This window comes from Littorina saxatilis, linkage group LG16 (assembly GCF_037325665.1).
Source record: "Littorina saxatilis isolate snail1 linkage group LG16, US_GU_Lsax_2.0, whole genome shotgun sequence".
In the NCBI taxonomy this organism is placed as follows: domain Eukaryota; kingdom Metazoa; phylum Mollusca; class Gastropoda; order Littorinimorpha; family Littorinidae; genus Littorina; species Littorina saxatilis.
The window spans coordinates 25,927,585-25,940,084 of record NC_090260.1 but is presented as its reverse complement, the minus strand read 5'-3'; the positions used below and the strand labels follow the sequence as shown (position 1 = coordinate 25,940,084).

The window sequence follows — 12,500 nt, the reverse complement described above, 5'->3', positions numbered from 1 at the left end:
AACCCAATTCATCCCGATGCTGCTGTTAAAAAGAAATAACATTTCACACACAAAAGATAAGTTTAATGTATGCCTGAGAATGCAACACAACCAAACATTAGCAACTGTAATTAGAGTCTTTCTCTGTTAGTTTTAATTTTACGTGATAAAACAAATTGTGATAAACTGTGATGGTGAGTCTATGTTGTAGACAGAATTGTTAGAACAGCCAAATCCTGAAAACAAAAAAATGTACAGTTGTATAAAATGAAGCAAAAACAGTACTTATGTAATTGTATTTAGGGGTTCTAGCAAGGCAAAATACATGCACAAGCATAAGTGAATTCGTTGCTATAAATTGGAATATAAACCGTCAATAACTGGATTTTGTGCAACAACTCAGATACTGTCAAAAAATGGTTACTGAGCAATTCTTTTGAATACTGTCCATAATATGATTTACTACTATGAAATGGAATACGTTTGGTTACCTGCCTCGGTGCTATAAATAGGATACTTCTGATAACTCGCTTTGTGTACGAGCCAAAAGACAATTCGATGTATGTTTCACATTGAAACAATAAAGTTATATTGAACTGAATTGAATTAAATTGAATGAAATCAAATTATGAATATATGTACGAATACTGTTAAAACGATGATATGAATACTGTGGATAACTTGATTTGGTGCTGTACATTTATACCTTCGAGAACATGCACTGGTTCAACGAATTTGAATGCAATCGCTAACTCACTTTCTGAATTGGAATACTGACAGCAACAGCTACGTAACATACATACTCTAGTTACTTACTCCGAGAACTTGTCATTGTATAATATACATTCGAAAAACTTAAGTAACAGTTAACTAACACCCTTACTTACTTAATGAACTTGTCATCGTTGTCGATACCTTGATTCTGTGATATAAATCTGAATACCTTCTCAATTTGCTTACTCCAAGAATTGTCACCATTGTCATTCCGCGATAAGAATCGGAATAACAACCAGTACGAGTTATCTAACACACTAACCTTAACTCCCAGAACGTGTCATTGTTGTCATTCCGTGACATGAACCGGAATACCTTAAGCAACTGTTAGCTTACACACTTATCTTAATTAACTCCCAGAACTTGTAATTGTTGTCATTCCGTGACATGAAACGGAATACCTCTAGCAACTGTTAACTAACGCACTTATATTAACTCCCAGAACTTGTAATTGTTGTCATTCCGTGACATGAAACGGAATACCTCTAGCAACTGTTAACTAACGCACTTATATTAACTCCCAGAACTTGTAATTGTTGTCATTCCGTGACATGAAACGGAATACCTCTAGCAACTGTTAGCTTACACACTTATCTTAATTAACTCCCAGAACTTGTAATTGTTGTCATTCCGTGACATGAAACGGAATACCTCTAGCAACTGTTAGCTTACACACTTATCTTAATTAACTCCCAGAACGTGTCATTGTTGTCATTCCGTAACATGAACCGGAATACCTTAAGCAACTGTTAGCTTACACACTTATCTTAATTAACTCCCAGAACTTGTAATTGTTGTCATTCCGTGACATGAAACGGAATACCTCTAGCAACTGTTAACTAACGCACTTATATTAACTCCCAGAACTTGTAATTGTTGTCATTCCGTGACATGAAACGGAATACCTCTAGCAACAGTTAACTAACGCACTTACCAATTATCCAAGACATGGGATCGTCGTGCTCTTGAGAGTAGCTGATCAACCCACATAGCTCCTACGGCTTCCGTATCTTGAACGGCGTCGGGAGCCTGCGGAGTTGCCTCTTCTGCTGGAGTAGCCGGCGCTGCCGGAAGAGCCTGCGTGGCCGGAGCTCGAATAGGTAGGGGCGGCTAAAAAAAAAAGAAGGCCGTTTTCTTTGTGAGTTTGGCATTTTCTACTCATTTTCTTTCGACTAGGAGTTCTTTAACTTCCATTAAACTTTTATTTTGTTAGATTACACGCATGATCGATCGGCCACATTTGTACACGAAAAAAAAAAAAAAAAAAAAAAACACACACACAAAAACACGTATGTATAAAGAAAACAAAATCATCAATATCAAAACATACACAAAGTAGTCGAAACAAGGCCGTCATTCCGTACTTTCATACCATCCTGACGATGGCAGTGTATATTGAAAAAGAAAAATGTAACCTGGTTACTGATGTGTCCACCTTTGTTTCCAAAGTAATCGATTCAAATGACTCATCATCATGTTCCCATTAAAGTCACATTGAACATCTACTAAGAAATATCTAGAATTAAGTCGAAGAGTACAAGTAATGACGCAGAGATTGCGACTCAAGACTCATGACTCAAGACTCAAAGACTGAAAAGTTTACTGTCCTTATACAAACAAGGAAAATTGCCATGCAGTGTCAGGCGATCACAGACATAAAACACATCACATTTATTAAGAATTAAAGATTGCACTTAAAACTAATAACACTAAGCCGTATCACATTTACTAAGAATTTAGAGTTGCACTAAAACAAATCTAAAATCCTAAGCAGTCTCTCACGGCACACACACGCACACACACACACACACGCATACACACACACACACACACACACACACACATACACACACATACACACACACACACACACACACACACACACACACACACACACACACACACACACTCACTGTAGGTTTTGCACTTGCAGGTGTCACAGTTGTATTCGTCTTTTCCGTACTCATAGCCATTGTAACAGTAGGGGCACTCAACATGGGGGCATACTGTGTGTTGGAAAATAGACCCGATTAGATACATGCAATGACACCCCCTTCTAGTGATATTGTGTGATGGAAAATAGACCCGATCAGGTACATGCAATGACACCCCCTTCTAGTGATACTGTGTGTTGGAAACTAGACCCGATCAGGTACATGCAATGACACCCCCTTCTAGTGATACTGTGTGATGGAAAATAGACCCGATTAGATACATGCAATGGAACCCTCTTCTAGTGATACTGTGTGATGGAAAATAGACCCGATTAGATACATGCAATGACACCCCCTTCTAATGATACTGTGTTTTGGAAAATAGACCCGATTAAATACATGCAATGACACCCCCTCTTAGTGATACTGTGTGATGGAAAATAGACCCGATTAGATACATGCAATGACATCCCCTTCTAGTGATACTGTGTGATGGAAAATAGACCCGATTAAATACATGCAATGACATCCCCTTCTAGTGATACTTTGTGATGGAAAATATAACCGATTAGATACATGCAATGACATCAGCATCTAGTGATACTGTGTGATGGAAAATAGACCCGATTAGACACATGCAATGACATCCTCTTCTAGTGATACTGTGTGATGGAAAATAGACCCGATTAGATACATGCAATGACATCCCCTTCTATTGATATTGTGTGATGAAAAATATACCCGATTAGACACATGCAATGACAACCCCTTCTAGTGATACCATGAGATGGACAATATACCCAATGAGATACATGAATGCAAACATTACAGAACAACACGTTTACTCACTGTGCTTTTTACTGTAGATTATGGCCTTAAGTGTACATTACAGAACAACACGTTTACCCACTGTGCTTTTTACTGTAGATTATAGCCTTAAGAACACTTAAGGTTAACATTACAGAACAACACGTTTACCCACTATGCTCATTGCAATATAACATGGCATTAAGAACACTGAAGGTAAACATTGCAGAACAACACGTTTACTCACCGTAATCTTTGCAGGAGCAGGTCTTACAGCCATAACTGTCGAAGGCATACTCGTAGCCGTGTTTACAATCGGGGCACTTAGGATCAGCGCACTCTGCAACAAATGAAAAAGCGTGTACATTTTTATTTTTTTTGTACGTCGTTCTGTAGGCAAATATCTTTCCTCTTTCTTTGGAACCATCGCTTTTGCTCGCATTTCAATATTTAAACTAGGCGCGTCGAGCAATATCAAAACATTTAGTCAATGTAGAGGCCTGAAGCTACTATAGTTCGACACTAACAATCAGTTATAATCAAAACATCTGAATCATGGCGAGCCCAAAACCGTTAACGGGCCGAGCTGGTCAAGTGTGGCGAAGCATTACAACATAAGACCTAATTTGCAAAACCGAATTTTTTTCAATACTGAACATACTTCAGAGTAAAAATGACATATCGATATCATTTTTGGATTCAGGAATTGATGAGGAATATCATACAATCATTTTTTTAATCTGTTAGTAAACATTCGATTTAAATGACAGCTTTAATGAACAAAAAAAATGTTTACTTTGTAATCTTCCGAGCTGAAATGCAATCCCATAGTCCAGACTGACTCAAACAATGTTCAACCAAAAGTACCATCCCACACCACTACCCCCTTATCGATTCCAAGTCTATCTAAAACCAGCCAGTCAAAACTTGCCTAAGGTAAAAATATCAACAAAAATACGTTCAAGTAACACAATAGAAAAGTCGAACACATAACTACAGGAAGGCTGTTAGATTGCACGATAAGGCTATTCACCGTAGAGCTTACAGTTACACTCAGTCAAGGAAGGCTGTTTGGTTGTAAGGACAGAGGCAGTACAGAGGACTCACCGTTGGGCTTACAGATACACTCAGTCAACGAAGGCTGTTTGATTGCAAGGAAAGACGCAGTTCAAAGGACTCACCGTAGCGCTTACAGATTGATTGCAAGGAAAGACGTAGTACAGAGGACTCACCGTAGAGCTTACAGATTGATTGCAAGGAAAGACACAGTACAGAGGACTCACCGTAGAGCTTACATATTGATTGTAAGGAAAAACGTAGTACAGAGGACTCACCGTAGAGCTTACCGATAAACTCAGTCAAGCAAGGTTGTTTGGTTCTGAGGAAAGACGCAGTACAAAGGACTCACCGTATTCCTTACAGATGCAGGTTTCACAGCCGTAGTAATCATAGATGTACTCTGTTCCGTGATCGCAGTAAGGGCACTCTTTCTTCGGGCACTCTGCAAGAAAACCAACTTCACTCAAAACACGAACACGCCAAAAGTCTGAGATGAGACATACATCCATAATGCATAAGACAGGATATACAAGACATGCATTCATTAGACGTCAACATGTATCAAGAAAACACGAGACAGAAGACATTGTACGTGTATCAATAAGACAGCACACACAGTTAAGACATGCAGAGATGAGACAAAAGACACAAGACACAAGACATAAGACACAAGACATAAGACACAAGACAAAAGACACAAGACATAAGACACAAGACACAAGACACAAGACACAAGACATAAGACACAAGACACAAGACACAAGACACAAGACACAAGACACAAGACACAAGACACAAGACACAAGACACAAGACACACACAGACACACACAGACACAAGACACAAGACACAAGATACAAGACACAAGACACAAGACATAAGACACAAGACACAAGACACAAGACACAAGACATAAGACACAAGACACAAGACACAAGACACAAGACACAAGACACAAGACACAAGACACAAGACACAAGACACAAGACACAAGACACAAGACACAAGACACAAGACACAAGACATAAGACACAAGACACAAGACACAAGACACAAGACACAAGACACAAGACACAAGACATAAGACACAAGACACAAGACACAAGACACAAGACACAAGACACAAGACACAAGACAAAAGACACAAGACACAAGACATAAGACACAAGACATAAGACACAAGACAAAAGACACAAGACATGTTTCACAAAGACATAAGACTTGAGAATTGAAACATGTCTGAATAATATTCAAGACATGTGTGAGCTTGTGACCGACGACAGTTACGGTGCACATGCACTTGTGTACATCCGTTTGAACTTGTGAACTCGGGTACCCCTGTACTATCGGGGATCCACTAAGGTTTCCGAGACCGTGTTTTTTTGGTAGTGAAATGGTCTAGTGGAAGAGCCGATTCTTAAATTTGCATAGGTAAAACGATTGTTTTTTGGTATAAGTTTCTGGAGTAAAATTGTGATTAATGTTTTTGTGAACAAGAAACAATTGACAGGTGACTTTATTCCATCTCTCTTTTTCTCTCCGCCGCGATGTAATTTTGAATAGTTGAAGGTGATGTTAGACACCAAGTAGAGAAAGTAAGGATACTCGACACCCCTCGAGTCGAATGTGTGTTAACCTTGTGATACAGGCACGCGGATGTTGGGCCCTGGGGCCTACTGAGACTTTCTTTCTGCTTGGAATTCTGAAGAAAGACAACGTATATTTTTGTGCGTGTGTTTTCTGGACGCCCGGTGTGACATGTTTGGTCACAGGCTGAAATCCTTTGGGATGTGAGGAATTCTTTTGCTGGTAGGTTAATACAATTTTCTTTCTGTAAATGGGTAAGCAGTGAGAAGAAGAGTATGCTGCTTGGGGGAGGATTTATTTGAATGTTTATGAAGACCGTTTTATGAGTTGAATGTTTGGGAAAACTTTTGTTTATTAAATGCTTTAGAAAACCGTTTGAGAGAACGGTATTGTAGGTATGTTATTTGATAGGAATGATGTGTTTTGTTGTTCAAAGAGTTAGTTTGTGGTAGTTGAAATTGTTGAGTTGTTTACGTATGCTTACGGCGTGCATTCTGTGGTTTGCAGGATGGCGGAGTGTGCGACGGGGTCTTTTTCTTTTTTAGATGGGGTTTTCGTAGACGGGTCTTTCTAGATGGGGTTTTCGTAGACGGGTCTTTTTAGATGGGGTTTTCGTAGACGGGTTTTTTAGTGGGTTATTTTAGCTAGGTTTTTGTAAATGGGTTTTCTAGCTAGGTTTTCGTAGATGGGGATTTTGTAGATTAGTTCTCGTAGACTGGTTTTCGTAGACTGGTTCTCGTAGATTAGTTTTTGTGGACTGGGTTCTGTAGACTTGTTTTTGTTAGAGGGGCTCAGTGAGTTTTTGTAGATTTGTTTTTTTTTAAGAATTGTTTTTGGGTTGTTTTTTTAGATTTCGTTTGTTTTAGGTTAGAGTTTCATTGTGTTTTTTTGGGTTAAAGTGGAGAGTGAGGATTTAGAGTAGAGTTTTAGAGTGTAGTTTGGAGGAAGGATTTAGTGTGTTTTTAAAGTGTAGCTTTAGAGGGAGAATTTAGAATATAGTTTTAGAGTGAATAATTGAGAGCGTTGTTTTTGGAGTAAGTTGTTTAGTCCTGTTGTAATACATTGAAGGTTTTGTATTTAAAAGTAAACCCCCGTTATCCCACACATTCCCCTTTTCATTTTATGGAATAAAAGAACCTGGTAATGTAACTTGTGTCAGTTGCTTTGAGTGTTTGTGCTCGGTGAGAAAGGGTAAAGTAAATTGGCACTCGGTTACACATGGATCAATAACACATAAGCCATGTATCAACAAGACAAGAGACTTAAGACATATAGACATGTATAAACAAGACATAAGACATGAAACATAAGTCATGTATTAATAGGAGAGGAGACAGGAAACACAAGACATTTATCAATAATACATAAAAGAGGAGGCTTAATAAAAAAAAAAGAAACAAGACAAAAACAGGAGACATTAGACATGTATCAATTAGACAGGAGACACAAGACACGAATATAGATGAGGCAAAGGACAGAAGACATATAAGACATGCATCACCAAGTCAAGACATAAGAATTGAGAAATGAAACATGTCTCAAAAATACACAAGGCATGTATCAATAATTCAAAAGACATGCATCAATAACAGAGACGGAAGACATAGACATGTATACATAACAAAAAAAGACATAAGTCAGGAGAGGATGGAGAGGAGACATAAGTCAGGAGACATAAGTCAGGAGACATAAGTCAGGAGACATAAGTCAGGAGACATAAGTCAGGAGACATAAGTCGTGTATAAATAGGAGAGGAGACAAGAGACACAAGACATGTATCAATAATACATAAAGCAGGAGGCTTAAGAAAATGATATAAACAAGACATAACAGGAGACATAATTAAGTCAGGAGACATAAGTCGTGCATAAATAGGAGAGGAGACAGAAGACATAAGACATGTATCAATAACACATAACACAGGAGACTTAAGAAATGTATAGATAGGACATAAGACGGGAGACATAAAGGCATGTATCAATAACACATAAAACAGGAGACTTAAGAAATGTATAGATAGGACATAAGACGGGAGACATAAAGGCATGTATCAATAACACATAACACAGGAGACTTAAGAAATGTATAGATAGGACATAAGACGGGAGACATAAAGGCATGTATCAATAACACATAACACAGGAGACTTAAGAAATGTATAGATAGGACATAAGACGGGAGACATAAAGGCATGTATCAATAACACATAACACAGGAGACTTAAGAAATGTATAGATAAGACATAAGACAGAGTGATGTACTCACTGTAGTCATAAGTCTCGTATCAGTCAAACAGGGGACATAAGACATGTATCAATAACACATACTGCTGGTGACTTTAAAAATGTATAAATAACACATAACACAGGAGACTTAAGAAATGTATACATAATACATAAGACATAAGACATGAGATATAACTCAGTGCGATGTAAGCACTGTAGTCATACGTCTTGTATCACTAAAACAGGGGACATAAGACATGTATCAATGACACATACAACTGGTGACTTAAGAAATGTATAAATAACACATAACAAAGGAGACTTACGAAATGTATCAACAACACATAACACAGGAGACTTAAGAAATGTATAATACAGAAAACCTAAGGAATGTATGAATAACGGGAGACATAAGGCATGTATCAACCACACATAACACAGGAGACTTAAGAAATGTACAACACAGAAGACTTAGGAAATGTACAAATAAGACATAAGACATGAGACATATAACTCAGTGTGATGTACTCACTGTAATCCTTGCAGGAGCAGTTATGACAGTTGTACGCGTCCAATTCGTACTTCACTCCATACTCGCAATACGAGCAGTCCTTGTATTCGCATCCTGAAACAGTTGGCGTAAGTCACACGTCATGTTTTTGCCACCACTACCACTACTTCTGCTTCGCTCATTTAGAATTGAAGGGCAGTTTGTATGGATTTGGCGTGATATGTCTAATTGAAATGATTTATGTTAATAACATAACAAATAATCTCTCTCTCTCTCTCTCTCTCTCTCTCTCTCTCTCTCTCTCTCTCTCTCTCTCTCTCTCTCCCTTTCTCTTGCTCTCTCACTCTCTCTTACTCTCTCCCTTTCTCTTGCGATCTCTCTCTCTCTCTCTCTCTCTCTCTCTCTCTCTCTCTCTCTCTCTCTCTCTCTCTCTCTCTCTCTCTCTCTCTCTCTCTCTCTCTCTCTCTCTTAATTTATTGGAGCGTTTTCCCTTTCGCAGCCTTATATGAGAAAATATATGTTGTTCTGTTTTTGTATGTTTTTTCTTATGAATGCAATGTGCGTCTGTTTTAGGTGTTGTGTAGAACGGACAGGTTGTAAGATTAGGCTTTGCCTAAAACCTCTATACTTTTGTAATAAAGCTCAGTTTCAGTTTGAGTTCTATCTGAAAAAAATGAAAAATACATCCCAGTACCAGAGGGACTGCAATGAGCAACATGTCTCTTTTGCAAAGGGACATAATACCATGTGAAGGATGTGACAACATTGCTTACCGTAGTCCTTACAGTAGCATTTGGGACATCCATATTCGTCAGCACCGTAGTAATAGCCGTACTCGCAGTAGGAACAGTCAGGCTTCTTGGGGCACTCTGTCAATTGAATGGATAAAGTCAGATCACGGATTATTTTGTATTGAAGACGAGAAAGAGAGAGAAAGGTTATGGTTGGGAGAGAGAGAGAAAGAGAGAGAGAGAGAAAGAGAGAGAGAGAGAAAGAGAGAGAGAGAGAGAGAGAGAGAGAGAGATATATATATGTATAGGTTACAACACGAGTGGTTTTTTATATGGCTTGTATTTCAGTCAGCGGATGAATATCATCGGGAGACACGAGCCTCTGGCGAGTGGCTCTCGATTGATATTCCCGCTGGGTCTTGACTGAAATACAAGCCATATAAAAAACCACGAGTGTTGTAATCTGTATATCCCATTCTACCATCAAACACAAAGTGTAGACTACTAGCGGCACTGTTGCGATCTGTGGAGTGTGAAACAGTGTTTTCAGCGAGACATGGCCTTTTTGCAACCTTAAACTAAGTGACCGTCGCTGAAAAAATAAAACGAATGAGTGCATCTATAAGTACGCGGTAACACTACTTTCAGACCGTTTAAAAGCTTTAAGTAAAGGTCCATAAGTTGCAAGAAAGTAATGAAGTCGTATAGAAATCCATTTAGTTGAAGCGCACAATTCTTTTGCGTTTCAGGTCGGCGGAACGGGGAAACCGGTTTGGCCCCCATTTGGCTTACTCGACTCGATTCAGAATCGATTCCACGTTGTTTTTTTCGAACGCATTATTATACAATTAGTCTTATTGACAGAGAAGCAAATTTTAGGGAACACATATGTAGATTTAACCATTTGCTCCCTATTTGAAATGTATCTACATGATAAACTGTTTTGCGAGTGTGTTTGCATGAACCTAAACTGGTATGGGTGCGAGGAAAACAGGACCCAAGTCTGTCACCGCCGCTTGATTGCATTTTGAAAGAATATGACTGGATTACGGAAAAATACACACATGTTAAGTTCTTAGATACCTTCATCGCCAATGTGGACTTACTGCAGAGCCAGGCAAAAGAGTAGACTTGCTCGCAAAACACGTGAAACAGCTGATGATAGCGAAGCCCAACCGTGCCAGGTAAGGACGGTCTGACAGATTCTCAAAAGTCGTCTGCTAACGAAGCAAGGGGAGGGTACTCGTGTTTTTGTTTTGGTTCGCTAGCATCTGGTTATCTTGTAAGTTGAATGTTCGTTTTTTCCCACCTGCATTGCTTTCATAATGAAAGAAACGTTTGCTTATTGCATCTCATACATCAGATCAGTTCTGAGATTCATTTTTGCGTGCAACTGATATGGTTTTCTGAGCCGTGCAATACGATTTTGGAACTTCATACAAATGTGTCACATTGTTCGGCGCGAGGTCAAAGGTCGGGAGCAAAGTAGTTCTTCGCCCAAATCGGAATCTGCACTATCATATATTTTTTTGAGTCCATGATGTATTTATTGAGCTATAAAAATACAACATATATACCCATACTGAAGTAACAGAGACAAAGAAGGGAGGTCATGGGATATATTTATATATATATACGTATATATATATATATAGAGAGAGAGAGAGAGAGAGAACGAGAAACAGAGAGAGAGAACGAGAAAGAGAGAGAGAGAGAGAGAGAGAGAGAGAGAGAGAGAGAGAGAGAGAGCAAGCGAGAGAGAGGAAGACAGACAGGCAGACGGACATCTAAAAGCGACAGATGATTTATATCATTGCTCTGTAAGTGTCTCTTTCTTTTTGTTTAATTTGTTCATGTGCTATCTATTTCATCTGCGTTTATACACGTTTGTCTGAATTTGCCCTGCTTGTTCTGAGCAGATGAAAACATCTACATCTTATGTGCGAGAGTTTCATACTATATGCGCCTGTCTGTGTTAAAATGCATGCCTGGGGGTGTTTCTGTTTGGGCGTATAAAGGCGTGTTTGCAATAAAGACTCAACAATCAATGTATTTACCTAAGGGGTCGATTAACAGATAATCATGACATGCCGTTTTAAATGTCGGGATGTTTTGCCAGAAGCGGTAACGCCCAGTCATTAACATTCAACAAACATGATTGTGTTAGGAGAATAAAACATAATCTAGGTCTAAGTTGACACACCTGCGGAATAACAACAAGTCGCGTAAGGCGAAATTACTACATTTAGTCAAGCTGTGGAACTCACAGAATGAAACTGAACGCACTGCATTTTTCACAATGACTATAGTCCGCCGCTAGTGCAAAAGGCAGCGAAAGTGACGAGCCTGTTGAGCGCAGTAGCACGCTTTACTGTACCTCTCTTCGTTTTAACTTTCTGAGCGTGTTTTTAATCCAAACATATCATATCTATATGTTTTTGGAATCAGGAACCGACAAGAAATACTATGAAATTGTTTTTAAAACGATTTCGGAAATTTATTTTTAATCATAATTTTTATATTTTTAATTTTCAGAGCTTGTTTTTAATCGGAATATAACATATTTATATGTCTTTGGAATCAGAACATGAAGAATAAAATAAAAGTAATTTTGGATCGTTTTATAAATAAATAATTTTATTTACAATTTTCAGATTTTTAATGACCAAAGTCATTAATTAATTTTTAAGCCTCCATGCTGAAATGCAATACCTAAGTCCGGCCTTCGCCGAAGATTGCTTGGCCAACATTTCAATCAATTTGATTGAAAAATGAAGGTGTGACAGTGCCGCCTCAACTTTTACAAAAAGTCGGATATGACGTCATAAAAGACATTTATCAAAAAAATGAAAAAAAGTCTGGGGATATCATACCCAGGAACTCTCATGTAAAA

The 12,500-nt window shown here is 38.4% G+C and overlaps 1 protein-coding gene across 1 annotated transcript in view; it reads right to left on the bottom strand.

The window, feature by feature from the left end:
- The window catches only part of LOC138950684 (kielin/chordin-like protein), a 33,491-nt gene that overhangs the window by 181 nt on the left and 20,810 nt on the right, over window positions 1–12,500 (bottom strand). The window contains exons 11-17 of the mRNA XM_070322400.1: window positions 9,650–9,745; window positions 8,898–8,990; window positions 4,903–4,995; window positions 3,742–3,834; window positions 2,667–2,759; window positions 1,688–1,863; window positions 1–215 (exon numbers count right to left, since the gene is read on the bottom strand). The exon at window positions 1–215 is cut by the window's left edge and continues 181 nt beyond it. Coding sequence (XP_070178501.1) covers window positions 1,733–1,863; window positions 2,667–2,759; window positions 3,742–3,834; window positions 4,903–4,995; window positions 8,898–8,990; window positions 9,650–9,745 — 599 coding nt within the window. The 3' untranslated portion in view covers window positions 1–215; window positions 1,688–1,732. The remainder of the gene's footprint in view (window positions 216–1,687; window positions 1,864–2,666; window positions 2,760–3,741; window positions 3,835–4,902; window positions 4,996–8,897; window positions 8,991–9,649; window positions 9,746–12,500) is intronic.